General features: G+C 38.8%; 2 protein-coding genes across 2 annotated transcripts in view; both read left to right on the forward strand.

The window, feature by feature from the left end:
• The window catches only part of POLN (DNA polymerase nu), a 345,265-nt gene that overhangs the window by 160,447 nt on the left and 161,264 nt on the right, over positions 1-23,554 (forward strand). Inside the window, exons 15-16 of the mRNA XM_043972229.1 lie at positions 16,964-17,021; positions 21,835-21,912. Of these exons, the coding sequence (XP_043828164.1) occupies positions 16,964-17,021; positions 21,835-21,912 (136 nt within the window). The remainder of the gene's footprint in view (positions 1-16,963; positions 17,022-21,834; positions 21,913-23,554) is intronic.
• Positions 13,484-13,982, forward strand: LOC122730819 (40S ribosomal protein S19-like). The gene has a single exon (XM_043970271.1). It carries the CDS (start codon positions 13,515-13,517, stop codon positions 13,950-13,952), a length of 438 nt encoding a protein of 145 aa, XP_043826206.1. The 5' UTR covers positions 13,484-13,514; the 3' UTR covers positions 13,953-13,982.

Genomic DNA, 23,554 nt, shown 5'->3' on the forward strand with positions numbered 1-23,554 from the left:
TCAGCAGTAGTATCCTTGGGGATTGCCAAAATCAAGGGAATGCCCATCAATTGGGGAATGGCTAAATAAACTGTGCTATATCATGGTGATGGAATGTTATTGTGCTATAAGAAATGACAAGCAAGGTGACTTCAGAAAGGCTTAGAAATACATGTGTGAACTGATGTATAGTGAAGTGAGCAGAACCAAGAGAATGTTGTGCACAGAGACAGCAATAGAAAGAGAAGAATTATGTTTACATGATGGCTCTGCCAATTATAATGTGATCTTAGGGAAATCAAACCCTCTTTCTGAGACTCCATTTGATTTTTATGAAGATCAAGTAAAGTAATGGTTGTGGAAGTGGTTTGTAAACTTATCATATTAATTCATTAAACACTATACTAGGGTCTGGGAAACCTATTAAATAAATTAGATAAATCTATTAGAATTAGATAGGACTCAGTGCCTGCCTTCATGGAGTTTGCAATCTTTTTGGGAGATTAGACACATACACAGATAATTATAAAATTAAACATAGTCAATTCATTAAAGAGATTTAATGTTATGTCCAAAGGAGAAGGTTGTTAGTTCCAGAGGAAATCAAAGAAAGTTTTGTGGAAGATTATCACATCATAGGATTTAGAGCTGAAGTTCTTCCCTTTTATTTTACAGAAGAAGAAACTGAGACCCAAGGAGGTTAAATGATTTGGCCAAGATCATAAAGATAATAATTAGCAGAGTGGGGATTCAAACTTAAGTTTTCTGAAGCCAAATTCTGTACTCTTTATACTACACTATGGTATTTGAATTTATTCCCTTGTTATCTCTCTAGGCTCTATTATAAACTCCTCCAAGCTGGAACTGTTTCACTTTTGTCTTTATATACCCAGCACTTGGCACATAGTGGGTACCTGTTGTTGTTTTTCCCTTGTTTTTGAAAAGGACCATGACATTGGGGTGATGTCATGATTTTCACTGAATTGGATTTAAGTGAGGACTGTGCAAGGTCACCAACTTTACTCTCCTCCTGAGCCATCTGGGTCCAGTGGCAAGATATATATCAGGACGACTGGATGTGGCTCTGGATGTTTTAAGGCAATTAGGGTTAAGTGACTTGCCCAGGGTCACACAGCTAGTAAGTGTCTGAGTTAAGATTTGAACTCAAGTCCTCCTCACTTCAGGGCTAGTGCTCTATCCACTTCGCCACCTAGCTGCCCCATAAGTGGGTGCTTAATAATTAATTAATTAATGATTGATTCCCAGGTAAGAATTCAACAGGAAAAGAGGTGTGAGTGAGACTCGCCCCACCCCTTAGATACAAGTGATTTAGTAGTAGTACTAAGCAGTTTATAGACTACAAACTATGATATTCTTTACTAACTTGAGTAAGTACGATAGATATTGAAAGGAACTAAGGCAAATGTTAACTTGTCTACTCTACAATCTTAAGCAAAGATTCAGCTATTTGACTTCCAGTGGTGGTTAGGTATAGCCACCAGTCAGCTTAAAGGTCAGATACCTAAAATAGTAACTTCTGAACTATAAGGGACCAATCAGAGTGGGAGAGAAGTTGGAGAGCTAAGCTTAACCAATATGGTGGAAAGTCTTGATATCTGAGAAAGAACTCAGAGAAAGACAGTACAGAGAGGCTACATCTGAGATGGCAAAGATGCAATCCAGTAAATGACATCTTATTTTATGAGCCTGTTACTTAGTAACAGGGTTGTTTTAAGTAAGATATATAGAATGGCAAGTGATTGCACTAGTGTATGACTGATGGCTTCTTTCTTCCTATTCCATACTTACTGTATTTGTACTTCTGAGATTATGTTAATTTGTGGGAGGAGTCATGTTGTATAAATATCCATGGATCCTGAGGCTCCGGGTCTTTGGTCCTAGACCTGAGACCTGCTTTATTGTGAGACAGGATCCTGTTCTCAATAAACTTTTTTTTTTTGGCTTGAAGACTTTGGTTTGTTTTTTTCCTTTGTCTAACCCTGCAACTTAGAAATTTTTGCAACAGAGGTAAGGAAAAATATTCCAAAAACAGAGTAGAAAAGCACAGGTTATACAATGAAGGAAAATAAGTAGTCCTCTTTAGTTAGGTAGAGTGCATGAGAAGGAATGCTGAACTCATTAAATCCAATTATGAGTCTTAGGAAACAAATGATGAAACACACTTCATTATTTTTAGATAGAAAGGGAGGGAACCGCATGTATAGAGTGCTGTATTTACGGTATCTACATTATCATCCAGTTTTGCTTAAATTTGTTGTTGTTGTTGTTATATCAGGAAACAACTGTGATGTTTTAAAAAAATAAATCAATAATATTTAAAAACAAGTGATATGCCTGGGGCTCAATGTGTGAAGTCACACTTTGTGTGAAGTCTGTGTTCTGAGGACCAGCTCTAGCTCAGGAAACTCAGATACAAAGACAAGGTAGCTGAAGGATAGACATTTCAAGGGATCCTTAGGGTAGCCTGGTATAGTGGAAAAAGCACTGGGTGCCAGAAGGAATCATATTTAAGACACTCTTTCACCACTTCCTAGCTTTTGAAGCCAGGACTGAGAGGAAGAAAGGGTCTTGGGGATTATAAAATCCAAAGCAGGATGTAGCAAGCCAAAAAGACCAAGAAAAGGCAGGGACTTGCTTGAGCTCTCCCCCAAACACCTTTAAATAATGCCCTAAAGGGGCAGCTAGGTGGCACAGTGGATAGAGCACCGGCCCTGGATTCAGGAGGACCTGAGTTCAAATCCGGCCTCAGACACTTAACACTTACTAGCTGTGTGACCCTAGGCAAGTCACTTAATCCCAATTGCCTCACAAAATAAATAAATAAATAAATAAATAAATAAATAAATAAATAAATAAATAAATAAATAAATAAATAAATAAATAAATAAATAAATAAATAAATAATACCCTAAAATAAATTCTGGAGAGGCAGAACCCAGAAAAGGATGGGGTGAAACAAGTTTCCAGCCCAAGACAACTTAGAAGATCTGTAGGAAAAGTGAGACTCACCAGGGTAAGAGTGGAGAGCAGTCCAGTGCAGGCTGTGCCAGCACAGGCCAAGTTGCCCCAGCAAACCAGGAGCAGGCCTTGGGAGCCATTGAATCTGCAGGGGTAGCAGCTGCTTCTAGAGCTCTCAGTCCACAGATGGTAAAGGGGTCAGACAACTGGTCAGAAGGAGATTACAGGGGGCTCTTTGGGGGCAGAACTCTGTTGTTTTGCTCATGCTTGGATCTGGGTCAGTCTTGGATGGCAGTCCCAGGATAAGGAAAAGCCCCAGCTTGCGGCTACAGGGGAATGGGGACCCTTGTCATAGTTTCAGGGCAGAAAAGAGTGTTTGTGGTTGCTCACAGACCACAGCACAGGCCTGGAGAGGAGTAGATAGCCCTTTCCTTAGATCATTCCACCTAGGAAGAACTGAAAACTAGAAGTCACTATAAGTATCTCTGAAAACAGCTGCACAAAACCCCTGAAGCTTGGGATAGCTCCCCCTCCACCCTGGAAGCAGAGCCCCACTTTAGTAAAAACCAAGCCCCCTATTTATAGATTGACACAGGTGAAACTGAGCCTTTTTGGTCCTGATCACAGAAAGTACCAGCTTGTTAAGCATTATTACCTTAAGTCCTTGGAGGACCTGAGAGATCAAAAGAAGGTTGAAGAGGTTCTTAGGTTCAGACAGGTTTTCAAAGCCCTTTCCCATTGAAGAAGGAAATTTGCCAACATGATGATAATAGGAGGGGAAAAGTGCTGGCCAGATTCTTCGTGACTGAGTTCTGAAAATCCTGAAGAGAAAGCCATTGAATGTAACCATATCCCATCTTCCACAAGGCACTGTAGAACTGTGTGACTCTCCTTGGTCTGGTGAGAATCTTTAAAGATGTCTGCTTCTATCAGGACCTTTCCAGTAACTGATTCTAGTGCTTCTTGACCACAAAATGGACAATTCAGGAGAACCAGGAGAAGCTTTGATGTATGGTTATATCAGAAAAACTGCCCCATAAATTGCTAGAAACCCTCCACAACCCAGACCCTGTGATGAACAGAAAGTATGATGATATGTCCCAAATGGCTGAGGCCACTTGAACCTTTACCTACTGCTACTGATAGGGAGAGAGAAGCCACTAGGTTGTCCTCCAGCCATCAACCCAGAACTCATTAAGCTACAGCAGTAACATCTGGAACAGGTAGCTGAGCTTATCCTGGATCAGGAAACCATCATGCAGCAAACCAAACAGTTCATCCATCCACTTCCCATTTACTTTCTCTGAATGCTCTCTATTTCAAGGCAGTTGTAACACTAAGCAGTCCACTTAGAGAAGTGCCTTAATTACCCTCCCTTCACTCTGCCTATTACTAGTTCAGTCTCTGGAATCCTATTTTCTCCAGTCTCCTTCATATCCAGAAGTCATTGCTCTTCCTCTTCCTGTGAATATGGATCTTTTTAGTTATAAGAGCCTCAAAAATGCCCGGATCTCATATGTAGTTACTCAGCTCTCCCTTGCCCATTTCCTCTGTTTGCTTTCTGTCCTGGGTTTATTCTTTTCTGCATCTGACTGTAAGATTTTTATGTCCTAATACATGGCCAGTTTTGCGTAGGTCCTGCTGAGAAAAAGGTATATTCCTTTCTATTCCCATTCAATTTTCTCCAGAGAACTATCATATCTAACTTTTCAAGAATTTTATTCATTTCCTTAACTTCTTTCTTGTTTATTTTTTGGTTAGATTTATCCAGTTGTGAGAGGGGAAGGTTAAGGTCCCCCACTAGGATAGTTTTATTATCTATTTCCTCCTATAACTCATTCAACTTCTTCAAAAATTTAGATGCTATACCATTTGCACAGATATGTTAAGTATTGGTATGACTTCATTATCCATGGTACCTTTCAGCAAGATATAGTTTCCTTCTTTATCTCTTTTAACTAGATCTATTTTTGCTTTTGTTTTAGCTGAAATCATGATTGCTAACTGGATTTATTCTGACCCTGGCAGCTAAGCTTTCCCTAAGTCTCTTGCACTAGAAAGTAATTCTCTCCTTCAACACCCTTGTCAACAAAGCTTTAGCATCTTAAGATGAACCAAATGTTTTCTTTCCTCTCCTAATAGGATTGGCATCTAATTCCTTTCCTCCTTACTTGGTCCGGGGGGGGGGGGGGAAGTACCCACCTTGTACATGCCTCAGGCTATGCCAGTTGAAAAAGACAGAGTTGACCAGTGCCATCATAGTCATGTTGTTCACTTGATATAGATGCTGTTCACTCTTCAAGACCAAAGCATTAAGATTAGTGGGGACAAAGTGGGAGCAATCTCACTGAACCCAAAGTGCATGGACTTGGCATAAGGTAGACTGGCTAGTCTTGGCCCAGGTGGGCAGTGGCTCATGAAACCCAAAGAAACCTTGTGTTATAGGCCCAGGATTGCTGTGCTATAACTTTTTTTAATCATAAAAGTATTTTATTATTTTGCTGTTACATATAAAGATAGTTTTCAACATTTGTTTTTATAAGATTTTTAGTTCCAATGTTTTCTTCCTCCCTCCCTCCCTTCCCTCCCCCTCCCCAAGAAAACAAGCAATATGTTATAGATTATATATGTACAATCACATTAAACATATTTCTGCATTAGTCATTTTGTGAAAGAAGAATCAGAACACAAGGGAAAAACCTCAAAAAAGAAGGGGGAAAAACAGCCCAGAAGTAGAAACAGTAAGGTTCAATCTGCATACAGAATCCACAATTCTTTTTTCTGAATGTGGAGAACATTTTCCATCATGAGTTCTTTGGAATTGTCTTGGGTCATTGCAATGCTGAGAAGAGCCAAGTCTATCACAGTTGATCATCACACAATGTTGCTGTTACTGTGTACAATCTTCTCCTGGTTCTGCTCACTTCACTCAGCATCAGTCCACTTAAGTCTTTCCAGGTTTTTCTGAAATCTGCCTGCTCATCATTTCTTACAGCACAATAATATTCCATTATATTCATATACCACAACTTGTTCAACCATTCCCCAATTGATGGGTGTTCCCTCAATTTCCAATTCTTTGACACCACAAAGAGATCTGCTATAAATATTTTTGTACATGTGGGCCCTTTTCCCCTTTTTATGATCTCTTTGGGATACAGATCTCGTAATGGTATTACTGGGTCAGAGGGTATGCACAGTTCCATAGGACTTTGGGCATAGTTCCAAATTGCTCTCCAGAATGGTTGGATCAGTTCACAACTCCACCAACAATGCATTAGTGTTCCAATTTTTCCATAGCTTCTCCAACATTTATTATTTTCCTTTTTTGCCATATTAGCCAATCTGATAGGTGTGAGGTGGTACCTCGGAGTTGTTTTAATTTGCATTTCTCTAATCAATAATGATTTAGAGCATTTTTTTCATATGGCAATAGATTGTACTATAACTTCTGAGAGTTATTCAGCCCATACCCCCTGGGTTGAAGAAGTAACAATAGTCAGAACCTATGGAAACTGAGCTCTGTGATTTGGATTTCTGGGATATGTTCGGTTAACTTTAGAAAGTTCTCACCATGGTCTGAACTGGGTAGTTCTTGCTGGTCTCAGTCACTCTCAGGTAGTCAAAGATGTTGCAGATGAAGGTGTAACATCAGACCCAGCCTTGTAGTGATCAGGATCAGAGTTGCTGCAACCATTTGAGGAGGCCATGTCCAAAAATGCACTGGTTGGCTTGCCTCTTCTCTGACAACCTAGGGAAAGTGGTGAGTTCAGAGATGCCTTACATGATCTAGAGGGATCTGACTGTTAGCCAGGGCTTTTGTGGAACCTTTCTCCAGGTATAAACTGTCCTCATTCCCCTTCCCAGCCCATACCTGAATGATGGTGTGGAACAGTTATTCCTAACTCTTTTTGTTTCATAAATCCCTTTCAAAAACAACAAAAATGTATTATGAACCTCCAGGGTAACTTAATATGCTATTTATAATATTCTCAGATTTATTCATTAAGTACTTACAGTTCCAACAATGATAATTTTTACCCCTACAAACTACAAATTAAAATGTATATTATATAATTATAATTATGAAGTGTAAAATTTTGTTCTACCTATAATTATGAAAATAATTATAAAATATAAAATTAATTATAAAATAATTATGAATATTTCATGTGGAATTCTCTAATAATTAAAAGCAGTTATGCAAAAAGACTTCATATACTCATATTTGTCTGTAAGACTTCATATTAATTTTTTGTTTTACAAATTTTGTTGAATATAAATAACATTTTAATTTCAGTTTAATATTTTTACTTGAATAGAACTTTGCAATATTTGACTCAACACTGATCTTAAATCTACAGAAAATTTTATTTCTGTATTTTGCCTTAAAATAACAATAAAGTGAAACTGCTTGCTCACACAAATATTTGGTGGAAAATGGCAGAATTTTACAAGCTCTCTTGCTTTGAGATGGAAATATTGTTTTTATTTTTAACCCCCCAACCAATTGGCTAAAATTAATAGCTAGTTTTAAAAAATGTAAAATATTTTTCTACTGGCTGACAAGCAGTGTATTAAATTATATTGTTCTTATTAAAGTTCTGTTGTGTTTATTGTTTTATTTTTAACATCTACATATAAACTAAACTTTGTAAGGAAAGAATCTCTTCTGACTTAACTTTCTTCCCTTCTATCATTGGCACACTAACTATACTCCCACAAAAAGTATAATGAATCACTGACCAGAACTGCCAACCACTTCATTTGAAAATCTATCAGATAGCATACTAGTTTTAAAAAATGGAAACTAAAATTCAATTGGAAAAGAGCCTTAATACTGCTATGAGAGGAAACATAAGCTTTGTTTCTACAGAATGTTCATAATGGTCCAGATAGTTTCAAGATGGCTTCAAGATGGGTCAAATGAGATAATTTTTTTTTTTTTAAGTGAGGCAATTGGGGTTAAGTGACTTGCCCAGGGTCACACAGCTAGTTAAGTGTTAAGTGTCTGAGGCCGGATTTGAACTCAGGTACTCCTGATTCCAGGGCCAGTGCTCTATCCACTGCGCCATCTAGCTGCCCCAAATGAGATAATTTTTTAAAAGCTAAGTGTCTGGTTCATAGTAAGTGCTATACAAATGTGTATTCTCTTCACCTTCCCTTCCTCTCTTGTAATGTACATGGTCAGAAATCATTGTGTATTGGGTTTTGTTGTTGTTGTTTTAGTTTTTAGTTTGGGGGGGGGCAGGGCTATGAGGGTTAAGTAACTTGCCCAGGGTCACATAGCTAGTAAGTGCCAAGTGACTGGGGTCAGATTTGAACTCAGGTCCTCCTGAATCCAGGGCCAGTGCTTTATCTACTGCACTACCTAGCTGCCCCTCAGAAATCATGGTTTTCAAAGAACATGACATTTGTACTGCAAAAATGTATTCTTTAGGGGCAGCTAGGTGGCGCAGTGGACAGAGCACTGGCCCTGGAGTAAGGAGTACCTGAGTTCAAATCTGGCCTCAGACACTTAACACATACTAGCTGTGTGACCTTGGGCAAGTCACTTAATCCCAATTGCCTCACTTAAAAAAAAATGTATTCTTTGTATCTTAATCACATCATTACACAATGATGAAGTAGGATTACAAGGTAACAGGAGAACAAGGGAGCAACTCTGGTGCAGAATACATAATGCAAATGAGGGTGTGTGCATGCATCTGACCATCCACTGGGAATTTGTTTAAACTTATACATTGAAACCTTTGTCTTTTTGGAAACAATTCAGTGACACATCACTCTCAGTCCCAAAGCTCTCCTCAGCATATTTACTTTATATTATAAGAGCAGGACCAACCAGAAATATAGTCACATATATATGTGACTTCTTTCCCTCCCTTTCCTATCCCCTCCCCAAGGCAGCAAGCAATCAGATATAGGTTATTATACATGTGCAACTATGCAAAACATTACCACATTAGTAATGTTACACAAGAAAACTTGAACAAAAGAAAACAATAAAAGAAAGTGAAAAATAGCATTCTTCAGTCTGTGTTCAATCAATATCAGTTCTTTTTTCAGAAGTAGGTAGTATGCATCATCATTAGTCCTTAGGGATTGTCTTGGATCTTTGTATTGCTGACAATAGTTGTCATTCACAGTTCTTCATCAAACAATATTTCTGTCACTGTGTACAATGTTCTCCTGGTTCTGCTCACTTCATTATACATTAGTTCACATAAGTCTTTTCAGACCTTTCTGAAATCATCCTGCTTGTTGTTTCTCATAGCACAATAATATTCCATCATAATTTATATCACAGCTTATTTATCCATTCCCCAATTGATGGGCATTCCTTTGATTTCCAATTCTTAACTACCACAAAAAGAGCTGCTATAAATATTTTTGTACAAATAGGTCTTTTTTTTCTATCTTTTTTTTGGGATGACTTTGGGATATAAACCTAGAAGTGGTATTGCTGGAGCAAAGTGTATGCACAGTTTTATAGCTCTTTGGGCATAGTTCCAAGTTGCTTTCCAGAATGGTTGGATATGTTCACAACTCCACCAACAGTGAATTAGTGTCTAGTTTTCCCACATTTCCTTCAACATCCAATATTTTCCTTTTTTGAAACATTTAAAAATACATAGAAAAGAACAGAGAGAAGCAGACAGGAAGGAATTTTTTGTACACTTAAAAAAAAGTAGATAGTATATAGGATCATCATTTTTTCTGCAAAGTGCATAAACATGATTTTTAAAATGTTTTAAGTTCAAAGTTTTTTTTTAATGTAAAATAAAGACAACAGTGGGATAGAAGGAAAGATATTTACATAAGCCACAGCTGCTGTGTTGCTTTGTTCAGTTCTAGGAGCTATGTTTTAGGAAGGACACTTATCTGATTCTGTCTAGAGGACGGTAACCAGGATGTGAAGGGAACTAAACAAAACAGGATATCTGAAAATCAGTTGTATGAACTGGAAATGTTTGTTTAGTCTGGAGTGAAGACAGGAGAGGGGGCTGGTTGGCAGTGGATATGATTTGTTCTTTAGGTCTTTGAAAGACTATCGTATTTATGGTGGGAGAAAGATGAAATGACTAAGGAAACAAAAGTTTGATCTGAGCATATCAATTTATCAAGCAATGTATGCCAGTTGTCAAACAAATCAGGTTCCAGAGGACCCCAAATACAGGGAGAGACAGACTTTTATACATTAAAAACAATTAATCGGGGCAGCTAGGTGGTGCAGTGGATAAAGCACCGGCCCTGGATTCAGGAGTACCTGAGTTCAAATTCGGCCTCAGACACTTACTAGCTGTGTGACCCTGGGCAAGTCACTTAACCCCCATTGCCCCACAAAAAAAAAAACATTTAACTAAAAAAACAAAAAAAAACCAATTAATCAGGGGGCAGCTAGGTGGCGCAGTGGATAAAGCACTGGCCTTGGATTCAGGAGGATCTGAGATCAAATCCAGCCTCAGACATTTGACAATTACTAGCTGTGTGACCCTGGGCAAGTCACTTAATCCTCATTGCCCTGCAAAAAAGCCAAAAAAAGCCCAAAACAATTAATCAAATAAGGCCAATTAGCTAAAAGGAAACAACCAGGATACATTAGATAATCTGATTTCTAATTGGAGGAAAAATTAGGGACTTTCCAAGTTGGGAGGAAGATAGTGAACAGTGCAATTTCCAAGATTCAGAAAAAGAGGTGTCACACCCCACAAATATCTGTTGACAAAGGAACATGGAAACACTGACTGATTAGTATGAGACCACTTTTTAGATAAGACATATGGATTGCTTGAGATGTATGTACAATTGTGAGAAAACTCCTTGCATTAATCTTTGGATCTGATTAGATTTCTGGCTAGCATAACCTAGGCCCTTAGTTAAGGGTCTCTAAGCAGCTGGTAGAGGTGGTCCTGCTTCCCAGCCACACAGGGCTGGGTTCAAGTAATACAATAATGTTTTCTCCCAATTCCCACAATTGAATAAAGTTTTCTCTCAAGACAGTATTTGGACTAGACCTATAATTGAAGAGAAAAGGAACCGAGCTAGCTCCCGAATTGAATCACAAGATGGGGTCGACATGGTTTAATCAATTCCCACAATTAACACTTGCTGTCCTAATCCCCACAATTCCTTCATATACACCTCTTGTACTTGGTCCCAGAGGACAAAACCTGGAATAGCTGAAGGAAGTTTCAGGGAGACTGGTTTTGGCTCAAAGTATAGGAAAAAATTCCCCACTGAGCTCTCACAGAGTAGAAAAGATTGTCTCAGGAGGCGGTAAGCTCCCCCATACATTGTAGGGCCTTGAGCAAAGTCTGAATGATTAGGCATGGCCACTTGTCAGGTATATTTTAGAGGGGACTCCTCTTCAGATATGAATTAGACTACATGACATTTAAGGTCCTTTCAATGATGTTGTGGTGAAAGATACAAATGTATTATTTAGGTTAGCCAACAATCAATAAATTAATGGTCACTGGTTTCTCTTGGTAACCAAAGACCCCAAAAGATAACCTGAAATGCCTTCAATCTCTTCTGAAAGGTAACTCCCCTGACAAGTGGAGCATAATCCTGATTGGTGGGTACTTAATGAGAAAGTAGGCTAAAATTCTTCAACTCCTCCTGCTGAGAACTTGACTTGATCATGAGACTCAACCTCAAAGCATCTGGGCAGGGGAAGCCATTTCCATCCAGAATTCTCCAGCTACTTTTCTCCTTCATGAACTGGGTTGCCCTAAACTCTAATGGAAAGGATCAAGCACAGGGGGTTCTTCCCCCAGGCAAAGGCTTACCCAAACTGGATTTTGTTTATACTCTAAATCATCTCCCAATAGGGTGGGGTCATGCCCACCTAGTTAACAAGCATGTGCCTTGGGGTCTAGAAGCAAATCTCATCACTCAGCCATACCTTTGGGAGACTAACTAATCTTTTCAGGAGTAGAGTTTTAACAGAAATGAAAGGAAAATGGAGGATCACAAATTAATAATTAGTTATTAATATAATAGCATAATATTAATTTCTCTCACTGTGATTCCATAAAACCGTTGTGATTTTTTTAAAACCTGGAGTGACATACAAAGAAGATATGAGAAATATATTATCAGGTATTTGAGGAGAGGGAGGTTATTTTTAACTGGGAAGAGAGTAAAATCAGGGGAGGCTTCATGGAGGAGGTAAGCTGGACCTTGAAGGAAGGGTATGTATTCAATGGAAATACAAATGGAGAAGTGGAGTCCTTTCCATGCATGTCAGATAGTGTAAGCAAAGTATTGAGATGGGAAATCAAGGTGAGAATATGGAATGGCAATTAATCTAAGTTGGTTACAAAGTAGCATGAGTGATGGTGGGAACTATGAGCTAGATTGTGGAGAGCCTTGAATGCAGCATCACAAATAGATAACCACTTTTGTTGGAATAGAGAAGGAATTCCTATTCAGGTATGAGGTGGGCTGATGTCCCTTCCAGTTCTGAGATCCTGTTATTCTATGATTCTATGAGTTGAAATGAACGTTGGAAAGTGGAGAAGTCTCAGGTACATGATAAGTTAAATAACAATACTATTCAGTGTTGCCAAAGCAACAAAATCTAATCTGGACAATTTGAGGTAGTGCAGTATAATGGAAAGAGCACTGCGTTAGGAGTCAGTGGACCTGAGTTCCAGTTCTGCTTCTCCAACTGCCTGCTTGATATCTCCATATCTCAAACGCCTTGTCCAAAACAAACCCATTCTCTTTTCCCCTAAATTTACCACTCTGGATTTCCCTATTTCTCTCTCTCTCTCTCTCTCTTTTTTTTTTTAGTGAGGCAATTGGGGTTAAGTGACTTGCCCAAGGTCACACAGCTAGTAAGTGTTAAGTGTCTGAGGCCAGATTTGAACTCAGGTAGTCCTAAATCCAGGGCCGGTGCTCTATCCACTGCGCCACCTAGCTGCCCCTCCCTATTTCTCTAGAAAGCACCACCATTCTTCTAATCACTCAGGTTCACAATCTCTGACTTATCCTTGACCTTTCACTCACCCCCATATCCAATCAGTTGTCAACTCTTATTGACTCTACTCCTTCAACATCTCTTATATCCATCAACTTCTCTCTGCTCCCCTCACACATACCCTAGTCCAGGCCTACTCCCTCCTGAACTGTTACCGTAGCCTCCTTAATTGGTTTTTCTTTTCTCAGGTCTCTCTGTTCTTCAATCCATTTCCCACACAGTTACCAAATATAAATTCATTCCTAAAATGATCTGACCATATGACTCTGACTCAAAAAGTTGCAGGAGGGCACCTCCTTTCCTTTAAGATAAAATGCATACATTTAAAACTCTTCACAATTTGGCCTGATATTTTCTTTCCAGAATTATCATACATTATATCCCTTCACACACTATCCAGCTGTTTCAGTCACATCTAACTCTGTGACCCCATTTGAGGTTTTCTTTACAAAGGTACTGGAGTGCTTTTACCATTTCCTTCTCCACCTCATTTTTATAAATGAAGAACTGAGGCAAAAAGGATTAAGTGGCCCTTTCCCCTGGCTGGCCGCGCGGAGCCCGCACGATGCCCGGAGTCACGGTGAAGGACGTGAACCAGCAGGAGTTCGTCCGGGCCCTGGCCGCCTTCCTGAAAAAGTCCGGGAAGCTGAAAGTCCCCGAATGGGTGGACACGGTCAAGCTGGCCAAGCACAAGGAGCTGGCGCCCTATGACAAGAACTGGTTCTACACGCGCGCTGCCTCCACCGCCCGCCACTTGTACCTCCGAGGCGGGGCGGGGGTGGGATCCATGACCAAGATCTACGGCGGCCGCCAGCGCAACGGGGTCATGCCCAGTCACTTCAGCAGAGGCTCCAAGAGCGTGGCCCGGAGGGTCCTGCAGGCCCTGGAAGGCCTCAAGATGGTGGAGAAGGACCAGGATGGGGGCCGGAAGCTGACACCTCAGGGACAGAGAGACCTGGACAGAATCGCCGGACAGGTGGCTGCTGCCAACAAGAAACATTAGGACAGACCACACCAGATTCACTAATAAATTGCCTTGTTCATAAAAAAAAAAAAAAAAAAAGGATTAAGTGACTTGCCCAGGCTCACACAGTTAAGTATCTAAGGCCATATTTGAATTAAGGTCTTTCTGACTCCAGGCCAGGCACTCTATCCACTGTGGCATCCAGCTGCCCTTTCACACACTGTATTCTTCATCAAACTGGAGTGGAAGGTACAAAACATCCCATCTCCTTGCTCCAGACTCTCTTACTTCTTATTTGCTTCAGGGTGGAAGGGAATAAGTAAATAAGCATTTATTAAATGTCTCCTATGTGCCAGGCACTGTGCTAAGCACTCTACAAATATTATCTCACCACCCTTAGGTGCTATTATTGTCCTCACCTTATAGTTGAGGAAACAGAGGCAGAGTTTAAGTGACTTGCCCAGGGTCACACAGTTAGTTTCTTAGACTGGATTTGAACTCAGGTCTTTCTCAATTCAGACTCAGCTCTATCCACTGCCCCAACTTGCTGCTTCTTGGAACCCCTCACTTCTTTCAAGGCTCTGTTCTGTGTCATCTTCAACAGGTCTTTTTTTTTTCACTTCCCTTCTATTGTCCCTCAAAAGTTCCTCACTCCTACCCCATAACCACCATATGCATATTTTGTATTTGTCCTGTGTGTACTTATCCAATAATTTGTTTCATTCCCCTACTAGAATGGAAATTCCTTAAGGGCAGAGACTGTTTTATTTCTCTAAATGTAGTGAAGCAGGATGCCTGACAGATGCTGATTGACCAATTGATTGAAATGAATTATTGCATTTACACTATTTACCTCACAAGGAAAGCTTTTTGTAAAATAGCATGTACTCAGGGGGCAGCTAGGTGGCACAGTGGATAAAGCACTGGCCCTGGATTCAGGAGGACCCGAGTTCAAATCCGGCTTCAGACACTTGACACTTACTAGCTGTGTGACCTTGGGCAAGTCACTTAACTCTCGTTGCCCCACCAAAAAAAATTATTAAGATAGCATGTACTGTACCCTTTGACCCAGTGGTACCACTGCTAGTTCTGTATCCCAAAGAGATCATAGAAGAGGGAAAAGGACCCACATGTACAAAAATATTTTTTTTTGTAGGGCAATGAGGGTTAAATGACTTGCCCAGGGTCACACAGCTAGTAAGTATCTAGTGTCCTGAGGCCGGATTTGAACTCAGGTCCTCCTGAATCCAGGGCAGGTGCTCTATCCACTGCACCACCTAACAGCCCACTACAAAAATATTTATATAAGCTCTCTTTGTGGTGGCAAAGAATTGGAAATTGAGGTAATGCCCATCAATTGGGGAATGGCTAAACAAATCGTGGCATATGAATGTAATGGAATACTATTATGTTGTAAGAAACGAGGGGCAGGAAGAATTCAGAGAAACTTGGAAGGACTTACATGAACTGATGCTGACTGAGAGGAGCAGAACTAGGAGAGCATTGTACACATTAACATCAACATTGTGTAATGAACAATGGTGATAGACTTTGCTCTTCTCAGCCAAACAATTTCAAAGAACTCATGATAGAAAATGTTCTCAAAATCCAGAAAAAAGAACTGTGGATTATGAATGCAGATTGAACCATACTGTTTTTACTTTGGGGCTGTTTTTTCCCCTTTTTAAAAAATATTGAATAGAATTTTATTTTCCAAAATATATGTAAAAACAAAATTTAACATCAATTTTTTAAAACTTTGTGTTCCAACCTCTCCTCCTCTTCCATTCCCACCCCCCATCCACTAGAACTCAAGCAATTCAAAATAAGTTATACGTGAGTAGTCATGGATAACATTCCCACATTACCTATGTTGTGAGAGAAAACAGTTAAGAAAACCCAAAACTTCAGATTAAGGAATAGTCAAAGAGGAAAAAAAATTTTTTTAAATGTGTTTCCATCTGTTTTCAGATACTATCAGTTCTTTCTCTGTAGATGGGTTGCAATTTTCATAAGTCCTTCAGGGTTATAGTGGATCATTGCCTTGCTGAAAATCTAGGTGGCGCCATGGATAAAGCACCAGCCCTGGATTCAAGAGGACCTGAGTTCAAATCCCCTTCTTTTTTTAACTTTTTCCCTTGTGCTCTGATTCTTCTTTCCCAAGATGACTAATGCAGAAATATGTTTAATATGATTGCACATATATAGCCTATATCAGATTGCTTGCTGTCTTGGGGAGGAAGGAGGGAAGGGAAGATGGGAGAAAAATTTGGAACTAAAAATTCTATGAAAACAAATATTGAAAACTATCCTTGTATGTAACGGCAAAATAATAAAATACTTATATTTATTTAAAAAGATAGCATGCACTGCAGAAACAGGAGCTATTATTGACAGAGTTATTATTATCATTGAATAACTACTAAAAGCTAGATAGTCATGTAAGACAAACTAGGTTTGGTTTTTTTGTTTTTTATTGTGGGTTTTTTTTTCCCAAAAGAAGCATTAACGTCCCCAAAGAGTCAGAAAATTTTACTTTCCAGTATATGCTATGAGGCTTTTAAAGAAGCTAAATGTTTTAATGTAATAGTAATAGATCAGATCTAATGACTACAAGGATTCCAAAGATTAAAAAAAGGGGAGGGAGGGGCACCTAGGTGGTGCAGCGGATAGAGCACTGGCCCTGGAGTCAGGAGTACCTGAGTTCAAATCTGGCCTCAGACACTTAACACTTACTAGCTGTGTGACCCTGGGCAAGTCATTTAACTCCAATTGCCTCACTTAAAAAAAAAAGGGAGGGGAATTATTATGTGAATTGATGATTAAACTTTGTTACATACTCACCAAATTTAGGCTTCGATTTAAACTACAACTTTAAATCACATTTATTAAATACGAATCTGCTTAATAATATATTATTGCATTAAAATTTAGTTTCAAATAAATTAAAATGTTCATAAAGAATAACAACTTAAATAACTATTTATGAATAGTAATTTAAGAAGTGAATTTTCAATTAATGCTAATCTATTCCTATCATTTATTGACAGAATATGCAAGGGATATCTAAGAACCCCATCCAGATCACTGTTCACCAATATGAACAAGGTAATAAATTCTCTTCTATTTTCCTCAAATTGAAAGAAACTTTTTTTTTTAATCTAAAGAAGTTGCCTATTGCTTTTCCATATTGACCTCTTTATTTTTCAAAAACTTCCTACTCTCTGTTAGGGATGTGCTAATGTAATTTTTTTTTAAAAAAAGCATTGAATTTAGAGACATAAAACCTGGATTTGAGTCTTACCTCTGCCACTTACTAGCTGTTTGTACTTAGAGAAGTCATTTCCTCTTTGGGTGTCATTTTCCTCATGTGCACAATGGACTAAGTGATGTCTTAGGTCGTTTCAGACTCTAATTTCCCATGATTCTTTTTTAATAACTAGCATTGTTAAAATGTATATAATGTTTTGTTGGTAGGTTTTAAAAATTATTATCCTAGATTTAAGCTTATCACTATGGAACTGTTTGAAGTACTATATAAAGAAAAGTTAAACAGATATGGTCTCTCCCCTTTGTTAGCTCATATTCTGAAAGCCGTGACAATGAAACAAAGCAAGCAGTCTCACTCCACTGCTTTCTCCCGCTAACTTCCTAATAAAGAAAAAAATGAAATACTATACACCAATAGAGTAAACTCTCATTAAAAGTCAGAAAATTATTTTTTTAAATGTATAGAGGGGCAGCTAGATGGCACAGTGGATAAAGCACTGGTCCTGGATTCAGGAGGACCTGAGTTCAAATCTGGCTTCAGACACTTGACACTTACTAGCTGTGTGACCCTGGGCAAGTCATTTAACCCACATTACCCCGCAAAACGAAACAAAAAAATTTTAAAGTGTATAGAAGAAAACTACCCCCTTTTTAAAAAAAGCAATTCCACTATTACAGTGATAATGGTAAAATTGCTATTGTATTATATACTCAGTTATTAAATTGTAAGTTCCCTGAGGTCAGGAACTGTCTTCTTTCATTTTTGTATCCCCACCATATACTAACATATCCCAGACTGTGTGGGCCTGGGCAGGTTACTTAACCTCTCAGTGTCTCAGACAAATGAGGCTATAAATTGTGGAAGAGGAATTTTCACAGTCTGAGGTCTTTGTACAAAATCACAGGTTTGTCAAAAAAAAAAAAATATCCCCAGTATGGAACACATGTCCTCACCACTTGAATTGAGTTTATGAAGAACATTTGGAATCTGATTTATATTTGACAGATCCAGCTTTCTTTCCATGGAAGCACAGATTCAGAGCTGGAAGGACTTGAGAGACCAGGTCCAATCCTCTCATTTTATAAATGTGGACGTTGAGGCCTAGAAAGGAACAGTATGACCTGTCCAGAACCACAGGGATGGCAAGTGGAAGAACTCAAATTTGAACTCAAGTTCTCTGACCCACGGTCCAGACACCAATGTGTCCTACTGATAAAATGGGGTATGATGTTTAGATAATTCATGATACCTTCCTTCATGGATCCTGCAACTTAACAAGAGGATCTTATACAAAACTAGAGTTCAAAATAATGCAGGATTTTGAGGTCTGAGAGAGGATCAGTCATTATTAAATGGGTGCTTCAGCGAAGGCTTCCTGGAGAAGGTGATACTTGAATTGGGCTTTAAAGGATGGTTAGGAATTAAACAAATGAACTATTGAAGGGAGGTAGGATAGTCCAATGAGAGAGAACAGAGCAAAACATAGGGAATGTTAATAGGACAGAAGGTAGCTCATTTTGGCAATGAGATCTAGTACATAGAAAATTGGATGTTGAGTCAAGGGAAACCTAGGTATTGATTTCGATTTCGAACATTCTCTCCCTTGAAAAGTTTATTATTATTCTATAAGGTTTAAGGAGATCTGCTTCAAAAAGGTGTTAAGTGGCACTAATGGAAAGTGTATAATAGAAAGTTATATTTTCTTGTAGGATTACTTAGATCACACATAAGTGTGTGTGAATTTTAGTGGTCTCTATATTTATGTTTTGAAACAGAAATTTTTCTCTCCAGTAACCTAATCAAACTTTTTAAGAAGTTGGCATCTCATGAATAATAATAATAACAATTTATATAGCTTTTTAATTTTACCAAGCCTTTTATATATCTCATCTCACTTGATTCTTATAATAGTCCTGTAAAGTAGTTGCTATTATTATTCCCATTTTACTTATGGGTGAATGAGGTTCAGAGAGGTTAAATGCCTTGCCTAGGAGCAGAACTTATTTAGTACTTTTGTACTTTTCTGAAGTGTTTATCAAATAATTTTGAGTAGTACAGTTATCTGTGTTTTCAGCTTATTCCTCTATAAACCCTGAGGGCTGAAATTCTGTCTTATCTAAACTTGGATTACTTCTGTTACCAAACACCATGCTCTGAACATAGCCATTTAATTTAATTGTTTGCATCTATTGAGCACCAGGTCCTGGAGATATACATATGGAAACAAAACAATCTCTGCCCTCCGTGAGTTTACAATCTAGTGAGAAGAAACACACACCCAGATAAGCAAGTACAGAATATACACACAGGAAATAAAATGTAATTTTGGAGATGCACTACAGCTAAAGAGAATCCAAAAAGGTCTCCTGACTGTGACACTTGGGCTGAACCTTGAACTAGGAAATCCAAGAGGTAGAGATAGAGAGTGAAAGAGAGAGGAGAGGGAAGGAAAAGAGAGGAAAGAAGAGAAGATGGGGGAGGGGAGAGGGGAGGAAAAGAAAGGAGAGCAGGGGTAGGAGATAAGATAGAAGAGGACACAGGAGGAGAGGGAAAGGAAGAGTAGGGGAAGAAAGAAGCCAGGAAAGGGGAGGAGAGAAGAAGGGAAAGGGAGGGGAGAAGAGAAGAGAGGGGAAGAAAGAAGATAGGAGAAGAGAACAGAGGGGAGAGGAAGAGAGGAGAAGGGAAAGGAAAAAATTCCAGTCTTGATGATGGCCTATTCAAAAGCATAGCCATGGAAGCTGGAACATGGAGTATGGAAGGTGGCAGGGACAGAGAAGCAAACACACACTGAATATTCTTGGATTAATTAATGTGATATCTCCCCCCTCTAAGCTTTGTATCTCCCTCAGTGAAGAATATCTATGGGGTCATTAATGAGTGCTTGTTGAATGAATGAGGAGGTAGTAACTTTAAATCATTTTGGTAACTTTCAAGGGAAATAAATGTTGGTTCTAATAGAAATTAATGAGTTGTTTTCATTTGTTGATCCTAATATAAGCAAATGTTTCTTTATCTTCCTTTGTGCCTTAGTGTATATGTGTATATGTATATGTGGGGAGATACACACATAATATATACATATATGTATATATGTATATGGAGAGAGATAGTCTTTAGAGCTTATTAAAACTCCTGGAGCCCCATGGTGACCATGCCCGGCTATGGGAAATCTTGGAATCTTTACACAAAGGAATTGGAGCAGATGATCTCCAAGGTCCCTCCCATCTCTACATTCACTCATTGTCAGCTTTTCTTAAGTAACTAGTTGTTAGACATTGACTCTATATCTGGAATAATTGAGATTATTTTGTTCACTTTCAATAAAAATGTATTAAGTGCCTAATGTATGCAAGGCACTATGGTGCCTAGGCAATGAGGATACAAAAATAATTTTTCCCTGAGAAATTTCTTATGGGTTGGAAATTTGAAGTCAGGCTATTTTGAAGAATTGATATGGGGGTCATAAGATTTAGAACTGGAAAGGGTCTTAAAGATATATAGTTCTGGGGGCAATTTGGTGGCACAGTGGATAAAGCACTGGCCCTGGATTCAGGAGGACCTAAGTTCAAATCTGGCTTCAGACACTTGACACTTACTAGCTGTGTAACCCTGGGCAAGTCACTTAACCTTCATTGCCCCGGAAAAAAAAAAAAGTATATAGTTCTCTCATTTTTGTAGATTCATTCATTTAACAAGAATTTTTTTAAAGGATATGCTATATAACAATTACTGTGCTTGATACTTATTAAGCATCTACTATCTAAAAATTACATAATAGACTTGAAGGCTATGAAGATGAAATGAAAGAATCTCTTTCTTCAAATAGTTTACATGATATTTAGAGGAAATAACATGTACACAGATAAGAAAATACAAATTATACTTTAAAAAATACAAAGTTGGGGCAGCTAGGTGGAACAGTAGATAAAGTACCAGCCCTGGATTCAGGAGGACCTGAGTTCAAATTTGGCCTTAGACACTTGACACTTACTAGCTTGGGCAAGTCACTTAACCCTCATTGCCCTACCAACAAACAAAAACAAAAACAAAAACAAAAGTGATTTCCGGTAGAAAATGCCTAGCAACTGGGAAAATTGGGATTTGTTTTGTGTAGGAGGTGGGATGTGAGCTGAATTGGGAAGGAAACTAAGGATTCTACAGAGTATTTGAGAAGGGGGCAGCCTGCGTAAAACAGTGGGGATGGGAGAGAGAAGATGTGGTATGACATACAGCAAACTGTCCAGTTTGGCTGTGGCATGCAATGTGAAAAGGGTGGTGTTGTACAATAAGCTTGGAAAGGTCGGCTACTTCTAGGTTGTGAAGGACTTTAAAGGATAGAGTTCACATTCTCTGAAAAAAAAAGTGGAAACTGAGGCTCAGGGAAATGAACCGACTTGTCTGAGGTCTCCTGAGTGGCCCCTCATCACTACTGGCAGAGGAAGGGCTCCAAAGCCAGGTTTCCTGACTCAAAGTGAAGAGTTCTTTGTCTCACTGCAGCATGCCATATAAAGGATATCCATGCTCCAGGAGCACTTAGAGGCCAAAAACGAGATTCTGTGCTCACTGTAGAATGTTAGTATCATTGTCTACCCATCAAAGATTGCTGTGATTTAACCATTCATGCACTTTCCAATTGTATATTTTCTTCAGGGAAAGAAGATGAAAAAGCAACTATTTCTCCCAGAACAATGTTTATATCTTCCAAAGGCTATTCCTTCCTAGCAGCAGGTACTTTATGATCATTTATTTTAGTAAACAATATAAAGAAAGTTTTTTTGCAGCCATTTTTATTAGATGTATTCCTAAAATGTAAAAATCAAATGCTTGTAAATATAATCATAAATGAAATAAAAGAGCTTGATTGCTTTAAAATAAACCAACAAAACAAGAGATCATGGTAAATCTTGTGAAGGGGAGATGTACTTTCTAGCCTTTCCCCTTGTAAAAGTTAGGATTACTGCCATGTTGGGGTTGAGATTTCCCCATGGAACAGGCTGACACTGCCTATATTATGTAAAAGAGAAAGTCTGTGGCCCCAAATTGTCCATTTGGTGAGAGATCAGAAGTATTAAGTTGTCTAGAGCCACACTTCAATTATGAAAAAGATATGGGATGCTCAGCTAAATTGAACTGAAGGCAGGGAGAAGGCTCTGGACAAGAGGATCAGAAGATTTAGAACTGGTAGGGGACTAAGATACCACCAACCCCTCCAACCCCCCAAAGAGTCAAAGGGGCTTGGGCTTTCCCAAGATCATGTGACCAGTCTATCCCAAAGATGATATTCCAGCTGAGGTCCTCTGACTCCAGCCCCAGGTATAAGTCAGTGCCAAAAGACCAACATCATTGAAAAGGAGGTAAAGGGATATTTTAGCCTAGAGTCGTCCAGATGTTTGAAATAGCAGGAGAACAAGGAATGTCCAAGATTAAACCATATTCATTGGGTAAGTGTGAGTTGTTAGACTCTTAAGGTCAGGTTTCTATTCTAGGTTCCCCTAAATAAGATTCAGCTAGACAACTCCCTGTTCCTCCTGGTATTGCCCTTGGGAAAGTGATGTCCCTAAGTCTTGACACACAGCAGAAGCATTCTTTTATACAACAAATAATCATCACAGAATTTTTCATTTTTGTGAATCTGGATTCTTCTATAAGTGAAACATAGATTTTCCCCACCCCCTCCTGGAATAACAGCACTTGGCTATTCAGTTCTGTACAACTATTTGACAAAAAATTCTTCAATACCACTAGAGGAGAGAGAAAGCAAGCCCTCCTCCCACTTTCAAGGGAGGTAACAACGTTTCATATGGGGAATATAAAACATATACAAGTAGCTAAAATGCAAAATAGAATGTGGTTTTTTAACTATTGGAAAGAAGTTGGGACAAACTGAAGTCAGGAGGCCTTAGTTTAAATTCCACCTGTGGGATTTAGTTGTTGTTTATGTGAGACTTCCTTGGATGAGTCTCTCGCCCTCCCAGAGCTTTAGTTTCCTTTTCTATAGATTAGGGGCCATAATTCTATTACTACCAGCTCTGTAGGGTTGTGAGAAAAATGTTTTGTAAACCTTCAAGTAATATCTATAAATATGTGCACAAAATTGTTCCAAACAAAGTCATCTGAGAAATGTTAGGAAGGAGGAATCATTTCCAATGCAAAGGAATAGGGAAAGCTTCCTGAAGAAGGTGGCACTAGAGCTAGGACTTGAAAGATAGTTAGAATTTCAACAGCCAGGAAGGATATTCCAGTCGTTGAGAACTGTGTGAGCCAAGGCATGAAGGAAAAGTGAGAGATGTGTATAGAATGGAAAGCCTGTGCTTCAGTTTGACTGGAAGGCAGATAAGACATTTCCAAGATCCTTCCACTTCTAAAAATT

This window comes from Dromiciops gliroides, chromosome 6, assembly GCF_019393635.1.
Source record: "Dromiciops gliroides isolate mDroGli1 chromosome 6, mDroGli1.pri, whole genome shotgun sequence".
NCBI lineage: Eukaryota > Metazoa > Chordata > Mammalia > Microbiotheria > Microbiotheriidae > Dromiciops > Dromiciops gliroides.

Bases quoted from the DNA above. Each gene is read 5' to 3' on its own strand.
- LOC122730819 (XM_043970271.1), top strand. From the start codon at position 13,515: ATGCCCGGAGTCACGGTGAAGGACGTGAACCAGCAGGAGTTCGTCCGG.